At 51.5% G+C, this 24,840-nt stretch overlaps 1 protein-coding gene across 17 annotated transcripts in view; it reads left to right on the forward strand.

Moving 5' to 3' along the window:
* mycbp2 (MYC binding protein 2) overlaps positions 1-24,840 on the forward strand; it is a 114,948-nt gene that overhangs the window by 37,418 nt on the left and 52,690 nt on the right. For 13 of the 17 annotated variants that reach the window (XM_061226367.1, XM_061226369.1, XM_061226368.1 and 10 more), the window contains 19 exons: positions 3,424-3,562; positions 4,783-4,859; positions 6,779-6,983; positions 7,971-8,135; positions 9,297-9,455; positions 10,603-10,807; positions 11,663-11,808; positions 12,443-12,553; positions 13,938-14,042; positions 16,442-16,555; positions 17,475-17,556; positions 17,913-18,030; positions 18,926-19,130; positions 19,967-20,120; positions 20,605-20,777; positions 21,552-21,677; positions 22,677-22,804; positions 23,407-23,498; positions 24,074-24,208. In XM_061226367.1, the coding sequence (XP_061082351.1) occupies positions 3,424-3,562; positions 4,783-4,859; positions 6,779-6,983; positions 7,971-8,135; positions 9,297-9,455; positions 10,603-10,807; positions 11,663-11,808; positions 12,443-12,553; positions 13,938-14,042; positions 16,442-16,555; positions 17,475-17,556; positions 17,913-18,030; positions 18,926-19,130; positions 19,967-20,120; positions 20,605-20,777; positions 21,552-21,677; positions 22,677-22,804; positions 23,407-23,498; positions 24,074-24,208 (2,639 nt within the window). The remainder of the gene's footprint in view (positions 1-3,423; positions 3,563-4,782; positions 4,860-6,778; positions 6,984-7,970; positions 8,136-9,296; positions 9,456-10,602; positions 10,808-11,662; positions 11,809-12,442; positions 12,554-13,937; positions 14,043-16,441; positions 16,556-17,474; positions 17,557-17,912; positions 18,031-18,925; positions 19,131-19,966; positions 20,121-20,604; positions 20,778-21,551; positions 21,678-22,676; positions 22,805-23,406; positions 23,499-24,073; positions 24,209-24,840) is intronic. The other 4 variants (XM_061226370.1, XM_061226384.1, XM_061226375.1 and 1 more) reach the window with 3 other exon arrangements.

Raw genomic sequence — 24,840 nt, forward strand, 5'->3', positions numbered from 1 at the left:
CCCCCTCCCCCCCATTTAACTACCCCCCCAGGGAATAATCTCACCAGCGGGTTATGCAAGGAGGATGGGGGGATGGGGGGGAGGAAGGGATGGGGGGAGGAGGGGATATGAAATTTACACATCCGCCTCGGAGCCTCGTTTGCAGTGCTGAGCCAGTGAAGGCGTGGACATGCAGCGCAGCAGCTTACAGGGGGGGGGGCACACACCCCTCTCTGCAGCTCCACATCTCTGCTTCAGCGCCCTGCCCGTTACTCCGATTCAACAGAGGGGAGCTGATGAACCCCCCCCCCCCCCACCATTGTTTAGTCGCCCCCCAGTTCACACATTAAGAGTCTTTCCTCTGAAGCTCCACAGTCTGGGGTGTGTCATTAAGTTGGGGTGGCATTGGTGGGTATGCAACGAGCTTATGGGGGTGTGTGTGAGGGGGAAACGTCCCTCTCTGAAGCGGGTACGGAGGTACCCAGTACACCCCCCTCCTCCTGCGCAGTCAGCCCCGGTTCACACATTAAGAGTCTTTCCTCTGAAGCTCCACAGGCTGGAGTGTGTCTCATGTGGAGTGTGTAGGAAGGAGATATGATGCTGAAGGTTTCCTCTGGAGTGGACTGTGTCACTTACCTGGAAGAACCTGACTTGGGGGGACCATATTGGGTTGGGAATAATTTCTGCGATTTCAGGGTTTTCTGACCTCCTACAATGGAAGAGGGAGTCCCAACTTGTAAACTCGGGGTAAATCCGCAGGGGTCACTGGTGATGTCACAGGTGACGTCACTGTATGTGATGTCACTGGGGTGCAGGCCCACAGTTCAAGGATAGCTTTTAAAATTCCACTCATGAGGTCATACAGATATTCTTTGCGTCTATATTCATAGTACATTAAACCAGCGAAACATCTTCTGTAATTAAAGAAAGATTATGTTTATTTGGTGGTATGCGTTGCAAAAGCAAATCTACGCATAAGGTCTATATGTTGGGTCTGTAGTTAATGAACGTGTAAACCCTTCTCCCCTGGGTAAAAAGCTGTGTTACAGGGTGTCGGAGTGAAAGTAGTGTGTGTTTTAGTATTTGCATTGTGAAACATTGTGCCCAGGGCAACAGCACTCTGAGTCAGGCCTTACACCCACCAGGCACTGCCAGCTAATTAATTCAGCTTAGCGCACAGTGCAAGCATTGGTCAATATTATTTTATTAGTTTAAATGATTACAGAGTACTTCCAATTAAATTTGCATTACTCTGTTGGCTGTGCGATAAATAAACGGCTTTGTGGGAAAAAAAAAAAAAACGTGTTTTCGTTTTTTTTTTTTAAACGGTCCAGGGTAAACGGTTATTCTACGGAACCGGATTGCCTGAGATGTAGTTCCTTTAATTACATATGCGTTCGAATTTAACGTTTAATTGTTGTGAGGGTTTGCTGTGTATAGCGCTGTGGGAAGCCAGCTTTGATTTCAGAGCTGCTTCCGGCTTCACGTTCAGGGGGCCGAGTACGGGGCAGGAAGTGGGCGTTATTAATTACCCGCCCCGGATCAATTAATTTACCTGCCCCAGATCGATGGCCCCTGAATGGACTTGCTCTGCTGGAGTTGAGCATCTTATTTAAAGTCTGCCTCGCTTTCCCTGCTCTTTGATAAACAGGTCATGGATCTAATCATGTGGGAGGTGTAGCTGCCTCAAAAAATAAGTGTGGGCGCGTTTAGTGAGCGCACGGGAGTCCGTGACTTTGCTCTCGTGGAGCGGTGATGGAAGTGTTTGCACAAGGGGAGAATGAATTTAGATCATTACATTTATGTCGTGTTTTTTCTGGACACTTCCGCCACCAATATGTAGCACCAACCTGGGTGATGTAATGGCAGCCATTTTGTGCCAGAATGCTCACCACACAGCAGCTGAGGTGGAGAGGGAAAGAACAATGTTTTTGCCAATTGTATCGGGGGATGATTAGGTGGCAGGTTGAAAGAGCCAAGGTTGGGACACCGGGGAACCCCCTACTCCTTGCGAAGAGTGTCATTTCATATTTAATGACCACAGGACCTCGGTTTACCGTCTCCTACAGCACAGTGTCCCCCTCACTGCGCTGGGGCATTGGGGGTAATTGAACCAGAGGGAAGATCGCCCCCTACTGGCTCGCCAACACCACTTCCAGCAGCAACTTACTTTTCCCAGGAGGCAGCCTGTAGCCTAGTGGCTAAGGTGCTTGGCTGGGACCCGGAAGGTTGCGGGTTTGAGCCCCGGTGTAGCGACCATAAAACCGGCACAGCCGTTGGGCCCTTGAGCAAGGCCCTTAACCACACATTGCTCCAGTGGGGATTGTCCCTGCCTAGTCTAATCAACTGTAAGTCACTTTGGATAAAAGCATCAGCTAACTCAACTGTAATGTAAAGAGTATTTCTGCCTCAGTCCTGGCCTCGCCCACACCGGCCCTTTTCGGATAAGACTGGGGTCCCCTGACCTGGTGTTAGAGCTGGTGGGTAAAACGAGCCCAGTGAATTGAGGAAATCAGTTGCTCCCACAGCAGGTTACACAGGAACAGTCTATGCGCCTGTGAGCCTGTAGCCCTGTCTGAGCCCGTAGCCCTGTCTGTTGACCAGCCCTGGCCATTTTCCGGCCCTCAACAACCTGTTTGTGTGATTTAGGAAGTAAAAATGATCGTCGAGCCATTTCATTCGGTAACCACCATTTTGGATGGCATTGTGCTCGGTCAGGCTTGCCTGCCGGGGTGAATAAGGCTTCTTTACTTATTCTGGTGGTCTTGCCGAAGGGGAGGTGAGAATTGGTGCTGGAGAAGGCGGCCTCTCTGTTTGTGGAGATTTACGACTTCGTGTTGTTGTGAGCGTCGCTTAGGCGGATGATGTTATCTGTAGCGCTGGGCTAATTCAGGCCAGGGCACTTGCTGGAGGAGTGGATGTGTCACATGCACTGTTCACGTTGTCCTCGTGTAGAGAGATGGATAGATATGGACAGTGTGGGACGTTCTCTGTTGGACAGCGGGGTCAAAGAGGGACAGGTTTTAGCGTGTTTGTTGCGTGTTGCATTGCGGGTTTAAGCATGTTTGTTGCGTGTTGCATTGCGGGTTTAAGCATGTTTGTTCCGTGTTGCAGGACGGGTTTAAGCGTGTTTGTTGGGTGTTGCAGGACGGGTTTAAGCGTGTTTGTTGCGTGTTGCATTGCGTGTTTAAGCGTGTTTGTTGCGTGTTGCGGGACAGGTATAAGCGTGTTTGTTCCGTGTTGCAGGACGGGTTTAAGCGTGTTTGTTGCGTGTTGCATTGCGTGTTTAAGCGTGTTTGTTGCGTGTTGCGGGACAGGTATAAGCGTGTTTGTTCCGTGTTGCAGGACGGGTTTAAGCGTGTTTGTTGGGTGTTGCAGGACGGGTTTAAGCGTGTTTGTTGCGTGTTGCGGGACAGGTATAAGCGTGTTTGTTGCGTGTTGCAGGACGGGTTCGTGGTGCGGATCTACGCCACCAGTCGGGACCCCGCCCTGCAGCAGGAGCTGCAGCTGAAGCTGGCCCGGAAGTGCCTCCACGCCTGCGGCATCTCGCTGTTCGACCTGGAGAAGGACCTGCACATCATCAGTGAGTCTGCCCCCTCTCCCTCTCCCTCTCTCTCGCTCTCTCTCTCCATCTCCCTCTCTCTCTCTCTCTCTTTCTCTCTTTTGCTCTCCCTCACTCTCACTCTCTCACTCTCTCTCCCTCTCTCCCTCTCTCTCCATCTCTCCCTCTCTCTCCCTCTCCCTCTCCCTCTCTCTCTCTCTCTCTCTCCCTCTCACTCTCTCTCTCTTTTGCTCTCCCTCACTCTCACTCTCTCACTCTCTCTCCCTCTCCCTCTCTCTCGTTCTCACTCTCACTCACTCCCTCTCTCACTCTCTCACTCTCTCTCGTTCTCACTCTCTCACTCCCTCTCTCACTCTCTCCCTCTCTCTCTCGTTCTCACTCTCTCACTCCCTCTCTCTCTCTCTGTCTCTTGCTCTCTCTCTCTCTCTCAAAATTCAACATTCAAATGAGCTTTATTTGCATGAGAAAGCAGTCTTGTGGTGCAAATACGTTGAGAAACATTAACAATAACAACAACAACCCCCGCCCCATAGGAAATGCAAAAATACATACAAATGTATGCGCACAGACAGAAACACACACACCAACGTACAAACATACATACATACACACAGACAAAACCAAAAGACATTTAGTTTGCATTGTACTGTAGCGATATAAGAAACTATTCAACCGAGGGAGGTGTCCCGCTAAGTCTGAGGATCCTGTCGATGTTTATCAGAGCTGTTAATATTGTTGGCGGTCCTCCTGTTCTTACATTACATTACATTACTGGCATTTGGCAGACGCTCTTATCCAGAGTGACATACAGTTGATTAGACTAAGCGGGAGACAATCCTCCCCTGGAGCAATGCAGGGTTAAGGGCCTCGCTCAAGGGCCCATCGGCTGTGCGGATCTTATTGTGCCTACACCGGGATTAGAACCACCGACCTTGCGTGTCCCAGTCATTTACCTTAACCACTACGCTACAGGCTGCCCTGCTGCCCTGCCTGCTGTGGTGATGCATGAATGAGACGCAGTAAGCAGTGAGGTCACCGCTCTGATCTCAGGCGCTGTGCTGTTGTAGTCAGGCTGCTGCGATCATTGATAACCGTGTGTGCTGTTGTATTCAGGCTGCTCTGATCATTGATAACCGTGTGTGCTGTTGTAGTCAGGCTGCTGCGATCACTGATAACCGTGTCTGCTGTTGTAGTCAGGCTGCTGCGATCGCTGATAACCGTACTCCTGTGTTTCTCCTCAGGCACAGGGTTCGATGAGGAAGCGGCGTTGCTGGGAGCCGGCCGGGAGTTCGCCCTGATGAAAACCGCATCCGGAAAGGTAGGGAATTCTCGGGAATGCTGTGGGCGGGGCCGGAATGCTTTGGGCGGGGCCACTGCACTTAGGCATGACTGCTGTTTGAGGGCTTGCACTCTAATGCACAGGTGTGTGTGACTGAGCCAGGTGCAGGTTTCTGTGCCCTAATGCACAGGTGCACAGGTGTGTGTGGTATCTCTATGAGCCACTCAGAGCCCAGGGGTGGACATGTCTGTTTGTTCCTCAGCAAATGCAAGAGATTTGAGTCGATGCTTCTTCCTACCATTAAAATGCCCCATTCATACTGTGGCCCACAAGAGTATTTGAGTCTTAACAGTTCTATACCTGTTTACTTGACTTTTTTCCCTCAGGTGTGTGTGTGTGTGTGTGTGTGTGTGTGTGTGTGTGTGTGTTCAGCTGGGACCTATAGCAGGTGTGCTGTTGAACAGGGTTGAGCTCTAATATGTGGGCATCCAGAGGTGGCCTGTGAGGCAGGTAAAAATAGCAGGTGCACTGTGTGTGTGTCTGTGCGTGTGTGCGTCTGTGCGTCTGTGTGTGCGTGTGTGCGTGTGCACGTGTGCACGTGTGTGCGCGTGTCTGTGTCTGTGTGTGTGTCTGTGTGTGTGCATGTCTGTGTGCATGTGCGCGTGCTATGTGTGTCTGTGTCTGTGTGCATGTGCGCGTGCTATGTGTGTCTGTGTCTGTGTGCATGTGCGTGCGTGCGGGATGTCAGATTCCTCCACTGAAGGCTTCCGCTCCGTTCGACCCCGTGGTGAAGCGCTCGTTCGTCACGGCCGTCTGCGCGCGGGGGTCCGACCCTCCCGGCCTCGGCTACGGCGAACGGCTAACGGCTAAATTAGCCGGTCGTACAGCGACAGACATACAGAGCTCTGGGTCCGTGCCGCTCTGCAGAATCCAGAGCGGCTCCGCCGTTAGCTGTCCGCTCACGGCTAAAGGTCCGCGCCCGGCCGGCCTCCCCCCTGCAGAAGTCGTTTATCACGGTGCTGGGAGTGGACCCTGCCACAGCAGATGTGCTGGAGCTGCTGCGCTCACATAAATCACGTCTCGCTAAAACAGGCCCAGCTAACCGCAGAGCGCCGGCTTATACCTGACTGCTGAGAAAACGCGTGTCCGACTGAAACGCGATCGCCGTTTTAATTAGTTTTGGTACCGAAAGGTCAGAGATGTAATAGAAGGTGTAATATGAGGCTATATCTGTGGTGTAAGGTGTGATATGGGGGTATATCTGTGGTGTAAGGTGTGATATGGGGTGTATCTGTGGTGTAAGGTGTGATATGGGGTATATCTGTGGTGTAAGGTGTGATATGGGGGTGTATCTGTGGTGTAAGGTGTGATATGGGGTATATCTGTGGTGTAAGGTGTGATATGGGGGTATATCTGTGGTGTAAGGTGTGATATGGGGTATATCTGTGGTGTAAGGTGTGATATGGGGTATATCTGTGGTGTAAGGTGTGATATGGGGGTATATCTGTGGTGTTAGGTGTGATATGGGGGTGTATCTGTGGTGTAAGGTGTGATATGGGGTATATCTGTGGTGTAAGGTTTGATATGGGGGTGTATCTGTGGTGTAAGGTGTCTTATGGGGGTATATCTGGTGTAACAGTGCAGGTAAGAGCTGTGGAGTGCTCTCTTGTATTCACTCTGCACTGCCCACATAAATTGTGTGAAATTTAGTAGGGCAGGCAGGCAGTCAAAAGATTACTGCTCCCGCTTACCGATCGCTCTCTGTGGGGGCATTACTCTTCCAGTGCTATTCCGCTAAGTGGTGTGTGTGTGTGTCTGGGTAAACTACAGTGTCCACAGAAATATCTGCTTTTATGTTACATTTGTGTGTGTGTGAGTATGTGTGTGTATAAACTACAGCCCCATACCAGTGTGTGCACAGTACCCTGACCCCCTCCCCCGCCCCCCCCCCCCCTCAGATATACTACACGGGGAAGTACCAGAGCCTGGGCATCAAGCAGGGCGGGCCGTCGGCGGGGAAGTGGGTGGAGCTCCCCATCACCAAGTCGCCGAAGATGGTGCAGTTCTCCGTGGGGCACGACGGCTCACACGCACTCCTGGTGGCCGAGGACGGAAGCGTCTTCTTCACCGGGTCCGCCAGCAAGGGCGAGGACGGAGAGTCCAGTAAGCGCCCTCTCTGCTCTCACTCGCTCTTTCCCCATCAGTCTCTCTGCTCTGACTCACTCTGTCCCTGTCAGTCTCTCTGCTCTGACTCACTCTGTCCCTGTCAGTCTCTCTGCTCTGACTCACTCTGTCCCTGTCAGTCTCTCTGCTCTGACTCTATCAGTCTCTCTGCTCTGACTCGCTCTGTCCCCGTCAGTCTCTCTACTCTGACTCGCTCTGTACCCGTCAGTCTCTCTACTCTGACTCGCTCTGTCCCTATCAGTCTCTCTGCTCTGACTCGCCCTGTCCCTATCAGTCTCTCTGCTCTGACTCAGTCTGTCCCTATCAGTCTCTCTGCTCTGACTCACTCTGTCCCTATCAGAGTCTCTGTTCTGACTCACTCTGTCCCTATCAGTCTCTCTGCTCTGACTCGCCCTGTCCCTATCAGTGTCTCTGCTCTGACTCGCCCTGTCCCTATCTGTATCTCTGCTCTGACTCAGTCTGTCCCTATCAGTCTGTCTGCTCTGACTCCCTCTGTCCCTATCAGAGTCTCTGTTCTGACTCACTCTGTCCCTATCAGTCTCTCTGCTCTGACTCCGTCTGCCTTTGTCTGTGGTTCTGCTATGACTCACTTTGTACCTGTCCGTCTCTCTGCTCTGACTCGCTCTGACTATCAGACTGCATCTGTCTGTGACTCTGTCTGTCTCTTATCTGCTCCAGTATTAACCGAATTAACCAAAATGTCTGTGCTCGGGCCTCTCCGAAACAGCTAAAATGGCCGCCAGCAGCCCGTTCCTCCCTTTCACTTATGCCGTGTTTAACGTGCTCGTTGCTTTTGGTCGCCAATCTTTTTATCCTCTTTTATCCATGAGCTCTGTAAGATTTGCCACACAGCTCACTCTATGCCCTGTAGTTTTAAGTCTAGAGGAACACCCATGATGATCTATTACACCTGAAAGTTAGCGATATCGTTGTCAGTTTTTCCTCTTCTCCCTCTCCCCCTGACAGCGAAGAGCCGCAGGCAGCCCAAGCCCTACAAGCCCAAGAAGATGATCAAGCTGGAGGCCAAGATGGCAGTGTACACGGCCTGCAACAACGGCAGCAGCAGCATCGTCACTAAGGACGGCGAGCTCTACATGTTCGGGAAGGACGCCGTGTACAGCGACAGCACCAGTGAGCGGCCGCAATCCCACAATTCCTCAGTCCTGATCGCCAGGGCAACATCTGACACCGTAGTTGCCTTCCACGACTCTCACCTCCCTCCTCCCTGGAGTTGATGAGATCACTACTGGGTGGGGGGGACAGCCTCTAGCCTAGTGGCTAAGGTGCCTGTAGCCTAGTGGCTAAGGGGCCTGTAGCCTAGTGGCTAAGGGGCCTGTAGCTTAGTGGCTAAAGGGCCTGTAGCCCAGTGGCTAAGGGGCCTGTGGCCCAGTGGCTAAGGGGCCTGTGGCCCAGTGGCTAAGGGGCCTGTAGCCCAGTGGCTAAGGGGCCTGTAGCCCAGTGGCTAAGGGGCCTGTAGCCCAGTGGCTAAGGGGCCTGTGGCCCAGTGGCTAAGGGGCCTGTGGCCTAGTGGCTTAGGTACATGATTGGGATGGGAAGGTTGGTGGCTCAAGCCCTGGTGCAGCCACAATAAGATCAGTGCAGCTGTTGGGCCCTCGAGCAAGGCCCTTAACCCCACATTGGGGAGATTGTACCCTGCTTAGCCTTATCGACTCGGTCACTTTGGATAAAAGCGTCAGGTAAATAACCGTAATGTAATGCCTTTCACGTCTCTCACTGCCTGGCTCTTGTCGATTTGATGAGATCGTTACAGGCTGGATTTTGCTCTATTTGTGGACGAGGCTGTTTCGTGATCAAACCTTCGTGTGAAGATCAGAGTATCTGCTTTGTCTATAAACTCTAAAAATAGGAGTCAGGAGACGCGATAATGTCCCCGTCCCGCGATGAGGTTAGATTTTTCATCCTGCCGGAGTCGGGGCTGTTTGGTATTCCAGCAGCTGCTCGGAACAGATGGGGAGGTTAAAAACCTTCGTTTGAGCGGAGCGGTTTTAAGGTCACTCCCGTGTGCGATATAAACAGCGCGGCACTTAGTCTGCGTTGCTCCGTTCGGCGTCGTGAGCTTCCCGAAATCGACCGGGCCGGCTCAAAACACAGCCCTGCTCCCCGTAACCGCTAATCCCGCCGACAAAACGACGGCTTCGGTACATCAGCTGCAGCTACCCGCTCTTTCCCAGTCCTCACTGCCGGGGTTTCTGTGTAACTGCGGGATAATCTAGTCCTGGGGATGATATTCTGCTAACATCGTTCTCTTCTGTACCCTTACCCCCCCTCCAGGTCAGGTGACGGACCTGAAGGGGCACTTTGTAACTCAGGTAGCCATGGGGAAGGCCCACACCTGCGTCCTGACGAAGAGCGGGGAGGTGTGGACTTTCGGGGTGAACAACAAGGGCCAGTGCGGCAGGGACACGGGGGCCATGAGCCAGGCGGGGAAAGGTACGTTCGGCCCCCTGCTTTTGGGGTAGGGAAGGCAGCATGCCTGTGCCAGGTCTCAAGGGTAATCATTCTGCGTTATTACAGCACATACCATACCCACACACACACACACACACACACACACACACTTCCTTTTTCTTTTTGCTCATATGCAAAAAGCAAAGATGATGCAGTATATTTCCGTATCCAACTTCTGTCACAAAGTGACATACATCGTTAGCATAGCATAGCAGCGTCGACATAGCATTGTAGCCTGTTCCAGTGTTCTACCACTCCGGACACTACAGTGTAAATGGTTAGCATGTCCCAGCATAGTAGCCTGTTCCAGTTTATCACTACTCAAGACACTACAGTGCATATGGTTAGCATGACATAGCATACTAGGCTGTTCCAGTGTAGTACTACTCTATACACTAGTGTACATGGTTAGCATGACATGGTATAGCATAACAGCATAGACATAGCATAGTAGCCTGTTCCGATGTAGTACACTCCAGACACTACAGTGTAAATGGTTAGCATGTCCTAGCATAGTAGCCTGTTCCAGTTTATCACTACTCCAGACACTACAGTGCATATGGTTAGCATGACATAGCATACTAGGCTGTTCCAGTGTAGTACTACTCTATACACTAGTGTACATGGTTAGCATGACATAGTATAGCATAACAGCATAGACATAGCATATCATCCTGTTCCAGTGTAGTACTACTCCAGACACGACAGTGTACATGGTTAGCATGAGGTAGCATAGTAGCCTGTTCCAGTGTAGTACTACTCCAGACACGACAGTGTACTTGGTTAGCATGAGGTAGCATAGTAGCCTGTTCCAGTGTAGTACTACTCCAGACACGACAGTGTACATGGTTAGCATGAGGTAGCATAGTAGCCTGTTCCAGTGTAGTACTACTCCAGACACGACAGTGTACTTGGTTAGCATGAGGTAGCATAGTAGCCTGTTCCAGTGTAGTACTACTCCAGACACGACAGTGTACATGGTTAGCATGAGGTAGCATAGTAGCCTGTTCCAGTGTAGTACTACTCCAGACACGACAGTGTACATGGTTAGCATGAGGTAGCATAGTAGCCTGTTCCAGTGTAGTACTACTCCAGATGCTACAGTGTGCCGCCCTGGCTCGCCCCGCAGGGTTCGGGGTGGAGAACATGGCCACGGCCATGGACGAGGACCTGGAGGAGGAGCTGGAGGAGAAGGAGGAGAAGTCTCTGATGTGCCAGCCCGGCGCTCACAAGTGGAAGCTGGACCAGTGCATGGTGTGCACCGTGTGCGGGGACTGCACCGGCTACGGGGCCAGCTGTGTGAGCAGCGGCAGGCCGGACCGCGTGCCTGGAGGGTGAGTGTGTGTGTGTGTGTGTGTGTAACTCTGTGTGTGTGTGTGTGTGTTTGTGTAACTCTGTGTGTGTGTGTGTGTGTGTGTGTGTAACTCTGTGTGTGTGTGTGTGTGTGTGTGAGCAGCGGCAGGCCTGACCACATGCCTGGAGGGTGTGTGTGTGTGTGTGTGTGTGTGTGTGTGTGTGTGTGTGTGTGTGTGTGTGTGTGTGTGTGTGTGTGTATAACTGTATGTGTTGTACAGGGTGTGTATAACGGTGTCTGTGTGTATGTATTGTAAAGGGTGTGTGTGTAGCTGTGTGTGTTGCGTCTCAGGGTGTGTGTATAATGGTGTGTTGTGGCTGTGGCTCAGGGTGTGTGTATAGTGGTGCATTGTGTCTCAGGGTGTGTGTAACTGTGTGTTGTGTCTCTCAGGGTGTGTGTATAATGGTGTGTTGTGGCTGTGGCTCAGGGTGTGTGTATAATGGTGTGTTGTGGCTGTGGCTCAGGGTGTGTGTATAATGGTGTGTTGTGGCTGTGGCTCAGGGTGTGTGTAACTGTGTTGTGTCTCTCAGGATGTGTGTAATGGTGTGTTGTGGCTGTGGCTCAGGGTGTGTATAATGGTGCATTGTGTCTCAGGGTGTGTGTAACTGTGTGTTGTGTCTCTCAGGGTGTGTATAATGGTGTGTTGTGGCTGTGGCTCAGGGTGTGTGTAACTGTGTGTTGTGGCTGTGGCTCAGGGTGTGTGTATAATGGTGTGTTTTGGCTGTGGCTCAGGGTGTGTATAATGGTGTGTTTTGGCTGTGGCTCAGGGTGTGTGTATAATGGTGTGTTGTGGCTGTGGCTCAGGGTGTGTGTATAATGGTGCGTTGTGTCTCAGGGTGTGTGGCTGTGGCTCGGGTGAGTCGGGCTGCTCGGCGTGTGGCTGCTGTAAGGCGTGCGCTCGAGAGCTGGACGGGCAGGAGGCGCGGCAGAGGGGAATCTTCGACGCCGTGAAGGAGATGATTCCTCTGGATCTGCTTCTAGGTACAAAACCACTTCCTGTTGGGCTTTTAGGTATAGAGCTAGTTCCTGTTGTGCCTGAAAGTGAGCAACTGTCAGAAACTAACAACCACGAAAAGAGGTTTTAGTTTCAGATTCATAAACCTTCTTATGGTCTTATGGCAATTCAGTTGCTTTAGGTATTTTTTATTTTTATTTTTTATGATAAAACTGGTATTTTTCCATTTTTATGTTTATGAAGGAAATAATTGTGTGTAAAATAGTTGTTCAGAATACATTCATGCCTGTTTAATCCCATGCCCATACCATACTGCATATGAAGGTTTATATCACTGTTCTGTATGAGTGTGCGTGCGTGCGTCTGCACGCGTGTCTGTGCGTGTCTGTGTGTGCGTGCGTGTCTGTGCGTGTCTGTGCGCGTCTGTGCCCGCCCGCGTGCGTGCGTGTGTGTTTGTGTGTTGCAGCTTAATTCAGTCAGTCCTGCAGTGGGGTAGCTCATGTCGTTTCCATGCTTGTGTCCGTGAGGCTGCATTTGTCCATCCTCGATACTCATCTTTGTGTGTCTGTTTTTCTTCTTTTTTTTTTTTTTTCCTTTTGTTTATCCCCCCCTCCTTCTTTTTTGGCCCCCCAAAATTTCTCCTCGACCATTTTATTTCAGCTGTGCCTGTCCCTCCCCCCCCAGGAGTCAACATCGAGGAGCACATCCAGATCCGGCAGGAGGAGAAACGCCAGCGCATCAACCGCAGGCACCGGCTGGAGGAGGGCCGAGGTAGGGCCCCTCTCAAGGGCCCCGCTCAAGGGCCCCGCTTCACACACTGGGGGCCGGGGCCCGGGCTCTCTCAGGCCCACAGACGGCCCTCAAGCCGGGGCTGAACTCTCACCATACAGCCTCCTGGGCTTTCTGCTTTACTTAAGGCCCGTCCGCACCAAGAATTATGACTACATTACGTTACGTTACTGCTATTTAGCTGACACTTTTATCCAGTTGATTAGACTAAGCAGGGGCCAGTCTCCCCCTGGAGCAATGTGGGGCCTTGCTCGAGGGCCCAACAGCTGCCCTGATCTTATCGTGGTTACACCGGGGCTTGAACCACCAACCTTCCAGGTCTGAGTCATGTAACTTAGCCACTAGGCTACATGCTGCCCCAATACTAATAACGATAAATATATAATTAAAAAAATCATTAAAACTGGAGGGGATTGCAGAGTCCACACCACAACTATAACGACAGCGACTGTGATGAACGTCATCAGTGGGATCTCTCTCCGAGCTAATTTTTGTTCTCCCCAGCCGCTTGAACGATAAAACGCTGACAGCCAATCGAAATCTGTCCAAATTTACAGGCCGTCACGTTCAAAAAGGCAGATGACAGGGCCGAGAGATGATTTACAGAGCGTCATCGCTCAGCGGCGTGGCCGCTCACGTCGTGACAGTTCTTCGTGCGGACGGGGCTTCAGTCGAGCGGAAAGCTCGAGGGAGCTGCGTATAGAGGAGGGACCGCGCCCCGTAGCTGCCATTTTGGGGCGGAGGACGGGGGGGATCGCTGCACGGCGCATCTCCTCATCCTAGCACGGTTTCCCGTGGCGGCTGAGGCCCCCCAGGTCCGCGGGCGGGGAGTATGAGCGCCGGCGGGAGGTGTGGAGGACTCCTGGTCTGCTGGTGGCGCTGGCACAGCCCTGCTCATGCGCTCTGACCGACTCGTTCCGCTTCAGGACACCACATCCCCTTTTTTTCACCCTGGGAATTCCTCTTTTTGGTCTTATCTCACCAACGATCACAACGCTTTTCAAATCCTAAGAGCAAAAAAAAAAAATAACCTGACCTTCTGTAATGAGAGTGCAACTGCTGTCCTCCAATTTCCCACCGACTATTGCAGCATTTCCTCATAAATAAATACATACATCAATCGTAATTGGCTGAATTAAATGACAGAGAGAAGGTTGCCACGGAGAGTTGTGAGCGTTTGTGCGCGGACGTTTGTTGTACATCTTGTTTCTGGGTGATTTCTATTCATTTATTTGTTCGTTATTTTTAAGTTTCCCCTCTGCTTACGTGTACGTGTTTTATGATTTGCCCGCCGTGTTTGACCACGGCGCTGTGTTCCTGGTGTGTGAGCTTTGCCTGTGCATGTGAACGTGTCTCTCTCCCCCAGGGCCCCTCGCTATCCCCGGCCCTCTTTTAATGAACCAGCGCGAGCAGGCCCTGGCCAGGCTCAGACCCCTAGAGGCCTTTAAGCAAGAGCGGAATAAACAGAAAGGTACTGCGGCCTTCTCGTCCGGCGCGGAGGGGCGTGGAGACGGCCTCTCGCCCCCCTCCCCCCCCTCCTCTCGCCCCCCCCCCCCCCCCCCCCCCCCGCCTCAGCCTGTCCCGCTCACTCTACACCGGGGGGTGGGGTGGGGGGGTGGGGGTCTCTCGGGTTCGTTCTCACGAGCGAGCGTCCCGGGAGAGAGAGATGATGATGATGATGATGGTGGGGGTGGGTCTTGTCCGGGATGCTGATCCCTTCCCGGGTTTAACATTACGCACTGTGGATGACGGCGTGCGCTGTGTGTGGTGTGGCCGCTGAATTACCATCGATGTGTCGGTCAGGCTGGAGGCTGCGCTGTGAATGGGCGAAAAACAGAATTTAAATGTGACGTTGGCGGTGTGGGAGGCCTCTGTCCTGCAGTAAGTTGTCAATGGAGAGATGATTGCGTATATTAGCGTGACTCACCTGCCGCCCGGTCGGTTCTGAATGAAGCCAGGGGTTGTCTGTGTTTTTATCAGTCATCGAACCCGAAAAGGCGTACATACCATACCGTGAATGGAGTGAAAACGGCACTCTGTGGTTTTTACTGGGATGATGCAGGTTCCACTTCCTGTGTGAAATGGCAGAATCATGTCTCGAAAATCATGAGATGGCAAAAACGTACCTGAAACTACTGAGTGTATTTGTATATCACATTTCAATATTTTCCAAACTTTCATTATTTATCATAAAAATGAATCTCGTGGTCTTGGAACTCCCTGTGAACCCCAGTATAGCCACTGGCTGCTGTTTCACCCGAGATGAGGAACTATCTCCCCCTCTCATTTCTCTGTGCCTGTGTGTTGCTCTGGTGGGGGTGGGGGGGAGAGAGTCCCCCTCCCTGTATATCGCGGGGCCTGATGGTTCTTGGTCAGACTCACCTCAGTAACAGGGCTTCTGATTGGCTGCTGGGCTGGCTGGTTCTACCACAAACTGACTTACCGTTGATGGGGCTAAGCAGGGGCCAATCCGCTCCTGGAGAAATGTGGGGTTAAAGGCCTTACTGAAGCGCCCAACAGCTGCACTGATCTTATTGTGGCTACACTGGGGCTGAAACTACCAATGTTCCAGGTGCCAGTCAAGCATCTTAGCCACTAGGCTACCGGCTGCCCCCCAGCCACGTACTGTGTGTTAGCCTGTGTTAGCTCTCTGCTGCTTCCAGTGGCTTGTAATACACCCTCTCTCATTCATTTACGCTGCAAATGCAGCTCCTCACACTGAGAGTTAGTCTGGCCTCCACTACAGTTCTGCCCATACATTCATATTTTCTCCTCTGTGTTAAGGTGGGCGGTACGTTATACGACTTGCATGCTCCAGATTGTCCTTTTCAGATCGGGACCAAATCGTAGGAAACGCTTTCGGCCTCGCTGGGTGTGAGATGCCATTGTGACCCGATCCGACTGGCTCATGGGCTTCTTGGTTTGGTTGGGCTTGGTTTTTTTTGACATGCCAAAAACTTTCAGGCACGGTCAGCTTAAATGAATCAGGTGTGAGTTTAATTCTGTGTTTCGATTCCCATTGACCAATCAGGAGGTGGTTCTGTTTGGAGTTTTTCTGATCTGGTCGGGAGCCCGTATAGTCTATGGCTGTCATCTGATCTCCTGACGTCGTGACCCGTGAGAAAGACGTATAATTTCCCCCGTCCTTCACTTGCAGGCTGTCGCTCCGGCTGAGAGCTGTTCTTGCTCCATGTCATATCCTGAAATAACGCAGCTGCAGTGCAAGTCCAGCAGGAAACGCCCCTTCTGCCACGTGGGTCAAAATGAGCACTAGCGCTTTGCAAAAAGTTCAAAGTGGACATTTCAGATCACCCGGGACAGGTTTATATTTGCAGACCGCAGTGAGATGGTTTTTCCTGGTGGTGGGTTTACCTGTGAGGTGGGTTTACCTGTGAAATGGTTTACCTGTGAAATGGTTTACCTGTGAGGTGGGTTTACCTGTGAAATGGTTTACCTGTGAGGTGGGTTTACCTGTGAAATGGTTTACCTGTGAAATGGTTTACCTGTGAGGTGGGTTTACGTTTGAGGTGGGTTTACCTGTGAGGTGGGTTCACCTGTAGTTTCATTCCCTGTGGGTGTCCGTGTTACCGTGCTGTCACACGTGAAATGACGGAATCTTTAGATTATTAGTGAATTCATGGTGAGATAGAAACAAGTTGTTTTTGGACCCTTTCATTTCCTTTCTTCTGATTTAGCATGCTCTTCCTCCCTCTCTCCCTCCCTCCCTCCTTCCCTCCCTCTTTCACAGCAGAGTGCTGCTTTCTCCCCGGTTGTTCGGAACACACACTGAGGCTCCGGTTGCAGTGGATTGGCTGATCCCGCCCGGCCTCTTTTCGGCTGACCCCTGACCTTTCCCTCTCGGTGTTTCAGAACGCGAGCGTGCGGACAAGGACGCCAGCAAGATCACCACCTACCCCCCGGGCACGGTGCGCTTCGACTGCGAGCTGCGCGCTGTGCAGGTCAGCTGCGGCTTCCACCACTCCGGTACGTTCCGCCGCCCGCCTCTACCTGCGCCTCTACCTGCGCCTCTACCTGCGCCTCTACCTGCGCCTCTACCTGCGCCTCTACCTGCGCCTCTACTATTACCTGCGCCTCTACTATTACCTGCGCCTCTACTATTACCTGCGCCTCTACTATTACCTGCGCCTCTACTATTACCTGCGCCTCTACTATTACCTGCGCCTCTACTATTACCTGCGCCTCTACCAGCGCCTTTACCAGCGCCTTTACCAGCGCCTTTACCAGCGCCTTTACCAGCGCCTTTACCAGCGCCTTTACTATTACCTGTACCTCGGACTTTACCTGTACCTTTACCTGTACTTCGGACTTTACCTGTACCTTTACCGCTGTCTTTACTTCTACCTTTACCTCTACCTTTACCTCTATCTTTACCTCTATTTTCACCTCTATTTTTACCTCTACCTTTACCTCTACCTTTACCTCTGTCTTTACCTCTATTTTTTACCTGTACCTTCACCTGTACCTTCACCTGTGCCTTTACCTGGACCTTCGCCTTTATCTTTACCCTCGATTCATGTTCACCGCCTTCGTTCCTGCGTTCTGCAGACAGTCCATCCGCTGCCTGCCACTTCGGCAGTGGGGGGCGTGGGAAAAGCCTGGGTTCTCATGGCAAATGATGAAACAAAAGCAGAAAGAGAAAAAAACTGAGCAGTAAAATGGCCGTCTGAAGAGGTCGTCTCGCCGGTTTGATGGAGTGCTGAGGCTTGTGGGAAATGTTGTTCGTTGGGCTCCGGATTGAGTCCTGCAAACCCGGGGACATGAGTCGTGATAATAAAAAGGACACAAACAGATCAGTCTTGGAGGGTTTGGAATGAGGGATGAAAGCCGGTGTTGATGCTGCATAGCCGGGGCTAACAGCCTGTCCTCTCTCTGTGCTGTGCAGTGGTGCTGATGGAGAACGGGGACGTTTACACCTTCGGCTACGGGCAGCACGGCCAGCTGGGACATGGAGACGTCAACTCCAGGTACTGTGGCATGAAGAGGCTGAGCAAACACACACACACACACACACACACACACACACACACACACACACACACACATACAGTACACACTCACGCATACACACACACACACACACACACACACACTCTCTCTCTCACACACACGCACACGCACACATACACACGCAGATGCATACATACAGTACACACTCACACACACACACACGTACAACGTAGTCACACACACTCTCTCACACACGCACACACTCTCTCTCTATGTCTCACGCACTCTCTCTCTCGCACACACACACACACACACACACACACACACACACACACACACACACACTCTGACTCTGTTGCTCTGTGCTCTGCAGGGGCGCTCCCACTCTGGTGCAGGCTCTGCCAGGGCCCAGTGTGCAGGTGACGGCGGGCAGTAACCACACCGCCGTGCTCCTGACCGACGGGCAGGTCTTCACCTTCGGCAGCTTCTCGGTACTGACACCAGGGCGACCAGCCACTGATCATCTTAATCCTATCTCTGCGGCGTGGAGTGTGACGTGATCACAGAGCTCAAACCATCATATTATAGATTCATATGTACTTGAGTACAATGAGAGAGAATGTTTATTTTTATCTTGTGCGAGTGTGTGTATGAATGGGTGAATGTAAAGCATCAATTGTACAGCGCTTTGGATAAAGGCGCTATATAAATGCCAACCATTTACCAGAGCTCAAACATCATACATATACGTACTTGAGTGCAATGAGAGAGAATGTGTTCATGTTCTGATGTTAATTTGCCACCAAGGCATTGTTAATACAAATGGACATGACCTAGGTCTAACAATGCTAGCTAGCTGATTAACTCTGTCCTATGATTTGTTTTTAAAAGGTAAGCACAAATATTACGCTGATTGAAGTGCGTTATAACAGCCAAATAATTGTCTACTTTTATTCTTGCTGTCATTCTGGCAGACATTTTTGTTCGCTACCTTTTCAAACTGCTAGCTAACATTAGCTAACGTTTGTGGTAAACAAAAGAAAGTTTGACTACATTGGTGCAAGGGCTGTCTGTAGCGTTGCGGTTAAGGTACATGACTGGGATCCGCAAGGTCAGCGGTTCGATCCGCGGTGTAGCCACAATAAGATCCGCACAACCGTTGGGCCCTTGAGCAAGGCCCTTAACCCTGCATTGCTCCAGGGGAGGATTGTCTCCTGCTTAGTCTAAATCAACCGTACGTCACTCTGGATAAGAGCGTCTGCCAAATGCCAATAATACAATGTAATGTAATGAAGGTGATCTGATATTTGCCATCTTGAACGCAAGCCCTGGAAGTCTGTACAGCTCATAGGTGCGTTCTCAAACTGACGCGCGCTGTCCTTGCAGAAGGGGCAGCTAGGCCGGCCCATTTTGGACATGCCCTACTGGAACGCGCGGCCCTCGCCCATGCCCAACATCGGGGCCAAGTACGGCCGCAAGGCCACCTGGATCGGCGCCAGCGGGGACCAGACCTTCCTGAGGATCGACGAGGCCCTCATCAACTCCCACGTCCTGGCCACCTCCGAGATCTTCGCCAGCAAACACATCATCGGTGAGGCGCAGCCTCTCTCTTTAATATTATTAATAATATTCGTTCCTCGCCAAGATATTTTCAAAAATCAACAGACAGATTAATCTCAAACAGACATTACGCATCACATCAAGCACAGGCAGAGAGCTTAGAATTATACGCTTGTCATTTTTTTCAAATGCGAGTTGGTGTCATAAATATTATATGTTGTCTTTTGGGCAACTTGATAGGATTTTGATATTTGTAAATTCTGTGTACCTTTAAGCTGTCTGTCACTTTTATCTCTGAAGAACTGCCCTACATTTCAGTTTTGCTGTGTTAGGATGTTAAAACTGAAGCTCAATTTCTCAAAATGTTCAGAAAGCTGATAGAACCTTACAATTCACGATATTTCGCCCTCTGTTGGTCAGTACTGGTGGTGTTTGTGTCAAAGAGCATAGAAGGGAGATGGCTGGAAATCTGAACTATCAGCCCCTGTTCCGCTTTAGCCTGGCCGAATGAGAGGCCGGGAAGTGCCCTGAGCGTGTGTAGTTACACAGGTGTGCTGTTTCTCCGTGAGAAAAGCCAGAGAAAACATTCAGTTTCATGTGCGATGGTGAACAACTGTGAAATAAATCGCTTTTTTCTCTGCGTTAATGCGGTATTTCACCCAAATCAATCTTCCATTTTGTACCCAACAATCTACAGTAGGCTATTCAACGACTAGCGAGAACCCAATAAGGTCTCAAAAAGTATGGCCCATTTTTAAAACGGCGCACAAGCAGATTTAAGCGCGGAGTTGTTTAGCCTCTAGATTGGGCCTCTCTGTTGTTGCTCTCTGATGTGCTTAGTCTAACAGCCCCCCCGTCCCTCCCCAGGTCTGGTGCCCACCTCGGTCTCCGAGCCCCCGCCCTTTAAGTGTCTGCTCATCAACAAGACGGACGGCAGCTGCCGCACCTTCAACGACTCTGAGCAGGAGGACCTGCAGGGCTTCGGCCTGTGCCTGGACCCTGTGTACGACGTCATCTGGAGGTGTGTGTGTGTGTGTGTGTGTGTGTACGACGTCATCTGGAGGTGTGTGTGTGTGTACGACGTCATCTGGAGGTGTGTGTACGATGTCATCTGGAGGTGTGTGTGTGTGTGTGTGTGTGTACGACGTCATCTGGAGGTGTGTGTGTGTGTGTGTGTTTGTGTGTGTGTGTGTACATGTACGACGTCATCTGGAGGTGTGTGTGTGTGTGTACGACGTCATCTGGAGGTGTGTGTGTGTGTACGACGTCATCTGGAGGTGTGTGTGTGTGTACGACGTCATTTGGAGGTGTGTGTGTGTGTGTGTGTGTGTGTGTGTGTGTGTGTGTGTGTGTGTGTGTGGAAAATGGCATTTCCCTCACTGTGTGGATTATAAAGGAGTTGAAGGTGCTATAACTCAAATAAATCCACACAATCCGTATGAAGAAAATGTGCACTTAAACAAGCCGTCTGGACAGGTGTAAGATAAGGGTTCTCTCCCTCCCAGGTTCCTGCCGGCGTCGGGGGAGATGTGCTGCTATAACGCGGTGATCGCTGACGCCCGCGTGCCCTCCGCCTCCGACCTGCAGGCCCGCTGCAGCATCCTGAGCCCAGAGCTGGCCCTGCCGTCCGGGCCCCAGGCCTCCAGCACCCGCTCCCACGGGGCCCTGCACATCCTGGGTACGAGAGCCCCTACCTGCCCCCCTAACTACCCCCCTGTCCCCTCTACCTACCCCCTAACATCCCCAATCTACCCCCCAACCCGCTCCCACGGGGCCCTGCACATCCTGGGTACGAGAACCCCTACCTGCCCCCCTAACTACCCCCCTATCCCCTCTACCTACCCCCCAACCCGCTCCCACGGGGCCCTGCACATCCTGGGTACGAGAGCCCCTACCTGCCCCCCTAACTACCCCCTAACATCCCCAATCTACCCCCCAACCCGCTCCCACAGGGCCCTGCACATCCTGGATACGAGAGCGTCTACCTGCCCCCCTAACTACCCCCCTATCCCCTCTACCTACCCCCTAACATTCCCAATCTTACCCCCCTAACCTGCTCCCACAGGGCCCTGCACATCCTGGGTACGAGAGCCCCTACCTGCCCCCCCTAACTACCCCCTAACCTCTCCAATCTTACCCCCCTAACCCGCTCCCACGGGGCCCTGCACATCCTGGATACGAGAGCGTCTACCTACCCCCCTACCCACCTCACCACCCCCCAATCCCCTAACTATGTCAATAACCTCCCCAATCTACTCCCCCAAACCCCCTAACCCACTCCCACGGGGCCCTGCACATCCTGGATACGAGAGCGTCTACCTGCCCCCCTAACTACCCCCTAACCTCCCAAATCTTACCCCCCCTAACATCCCCAATCTACCCCCCTAACCCTCCTACATACCATTATGATGCTGGTTATTGTTATGAGTATTATTGGGACGTGTGTCTGCAGGCTGCTTGGACACCCTCGCCGCCATGCAGGACCTGAAGATGGGCGTGGCCAGCACGGAGGAGGAGACGCAGGCCGTCTTAAAGGTGTACTCCAAGGAGGACTACAGCGTGGTCAACCGCTTCGAGAGTGAGTCTGCGTCCGCCCGCCCGCTGAGGGCAACCGACCACAGCAGTCTGAATGCTGCTGAAGAGCCATCCACACCAAACACTACAACTGTATAACCATAACCATAACCATAACCATAACTGTTATCATAACCATAACCGTTATCATAACCATAACCATAACCATAACTGTTATCATAACCATAACCGTTATCATAACCATAACCATAACCATAACTATAACTGTAACTATAACCTTTACCATAACTATAGCCATAAACTATAGTTAACTATAATCATAACCATAAAGATACCAATAACTATAAGGATAACTATAACTGTATAACCATTACTATAACTATAACCATAACAGTAGCGATGTGAACATCCACACTGGTGAACGATAACGTTCTGTAAATAGCCTCTCGGCTATGCCATCTGCCATTTAGACCTTGAGGCCCTGTAAATTCAGACGGATTTTGATTGGCTGTCAGTGTTTTATTGTTCATGCTGCTGAAAAAAAAAAAGAGAAAGTTATCCCAATAAGTACTGTTGTTCACCGTCGTTGTAGTAGTTATGGTGTGGACTCTGCCATCCAGAACAATTTCTAAAATGATATATTTATAGTTATCGTTCGTGGTGGGGACGGGCCTTAAGTGTCATGTCTCCACTGGCATTACATTACGTGGCATTTAGCAGACGCTCTTATCCAGAGCGACGTACAACAAAGTGAAAATCAAACACAAGAACAAGTGCAAAAGTGGACCTGAGAGGACAGTACAGTTCCGAGTCCTAGTGTAAACATACAGAAATTCAGAACCCTTGAAGAGTACAACAGGCAGGAGATCACTGTGCTTAAAGGACTGTGGGATTGTTATCGTTCATCCGTGTGGACGCTCACGTCATTATGGTTATGGTTATGGTCATGGTCATGGTCATGGTTCTTGGTGTGCACAGGCCTGTGAAGCCCCACCCCTTCCTGTGCACTGTGACATGACATCACGGTGTGTTTTGCTTCCAGGTCACGGGGGCGGCTGGGGTTACTCCGCCCACTCGGTGGAGGCGATCCGTTTCTGCGCCGACGCAGACATCCTGCTGGGGGGGCTGGGGCTCTTTGGGGGCCGGGGGGAGTACACCGCCAAAATCAAGGTGAGGTCACCCCCCCCCCCCTCTCTCTCTCTCCTTCTCCCTCTCCCCCTCTCTCTCCTTCTCCCTCTCCCCCTCTCTCTCCTTCTCCCTCTCCCCCTCCCCCTCCCTCTCCATCTCATTACAGTCATAGGGAAGAGAGTTTGTTGTACATTGTACGTCGCTCTGGATAAGAGCGTCTGCTAAATACCACGTAATGTAATGTAATGAGTTAAACCCAACACCGTTGAAAAATGTACATAGCAAACCAAAGTCCTGTCTGTCTCTGTTGACTAATAGTGTTACTGTGTCAGCGTGAGAGCATCTTCGTACTCGAGGATTACAGCTGGTTGAGTCATTTATCTGTGTGAGCTGTACTTTAGGAGTAGAGGTCAGCCGTACTGGTCTGATGGTTAAAAACAATAATGGGGCAGCCTCTAGCCTAGTGGCTAAGGTGCTTGACTGGGAACTGGGAAGGTCTGGGATTCAGGCCCTAGTGTAGCCACCGTAATATCCATGCCGCTGTGGGCGTGGGCCCCTGAGCAAGGCCCTTAGCCCCACACAGCTAAATAACGGTAATGTAACGTATTAATATTAATATTAATATGAGTAAATGCTCTCTGCAGCTGTTTGAGCTGGGGCCAGACGGGGGCGATCACGAGACGGACGGGGACCTCCTGGCGGAGACGGACGTGCTGGCCTACGACTGCGCTGCCAGGTAAAGGCCTCAGAGGAGCGGGGATCTCTGCGGTGACATTACCCCTTTCTGTCCCACGCCCAGGGTGGAGCGGCTTCGCCCAGATCCCGAGGGGTTCTGGCTCTGGCACTGGCACTGGCACTGGCACATCGCTCCCCGGGCGCAGCACTGTGGCTGCTCACTGTCACTAGGGTGTAGGATGGGTCACATGCAGGGGACACATTACCCCACGGGGTTCAGTAAAGAACATCTTCTAACGCAGGGGTGCACAGCAAGGGCCGATCCGCTTCAGGATTTTGTGCCAACTTCTGCTCTCAATTATTAATTTTGCTAAATTATGTCTTGCACGGACATTTGTATATGGGCTAGCTGCAGACTGCAAGTGTGTCCGAAAGATTGTACTGTGCTCAAGTTACAGGAGTGAAGCAACATCATTTATAGTGCTGACAGAAAAATGTATTAAGGTAATTGGTTGGAACAAAAACCAGCTCGCAAGACTGGCCGTGCCCAGGACCCGAGTCGCGCACCTCTGTTCTGACGCATTAAAAACGTGTTTGAACCTGAAGCGATGGCGTGTTCGCGTCTCCTCCCCTCAGGGAGAAGTACGCCATGATGTTTGACGAGCCGGTGCTGCTGCAGCTGGGCTGGTGGTACGTGGCGTGGGCCCGCGTCTCGGGGCCGAGCAGCGACTGTGGCTCCCACGGGCAGGCCACCATCACCACCGACGACGGGTACGGACCGCCCAATCAGGGCTCTCTTCTCACGAGAGGGGGCGGGGAATGTGGTGTGATGGTTACGGACCGCCCAATCAGGGCTCTCTTCTCACGAGAGGGCGGGGAATGTAGTGTGATGGTTACGGACCGCCCAATCAGGGCTCTCTTCTCACGAGAGGGGGCGGGGAATGTAGTGTGATGGCTACGGACTGCACCCAATCAGGGCTCTCCGCCGCAACAGTGTAGCGTGATGGTTAAGGAACTGGGTTTCCTAACTACCCTAATTGCCATTGCACCTGTGAGCCAGGTCCTTAACCTGACGTGTCTTCAAGATGGCTAACTTTCACCAACAAATTCGAACCTTTGTCTGTTCTCCAGGAATGTTCTTATCTTTTTTTTTAATCACAGGACTGTTAGACCTACATCTTGACCATTTTTATATAAAGTCATTGGTGGCAAATGAAATATTCATTTTAAATTGTTCAGCATTATCTATTTGCTGCAAACATAGTTTTGCCATCTTGAACACGCGCCGTCTGAATCCCTTCGGTACAGTCTTGCTGTTTATGTTTGGAATATAATCTGTAAATCACTCTGAGTAAGGCATCTGCTAAATGCCTGAAATGGATGTTACAGGCTTATCCGCACTA

The sequence above is a fragment of the Conger conger genome, chromosome 17 (assembly GCF_963514075.1).
Source record: "Conger conger chromosome 17, fConCon1.1, whole genome shotgun sequence".
NCBI classification, from domain to species: Eukaryota; Metazoa; Chordata; class Actinopteri; order Anguilliformes; family Congridae; genus Conger; species Conger conger.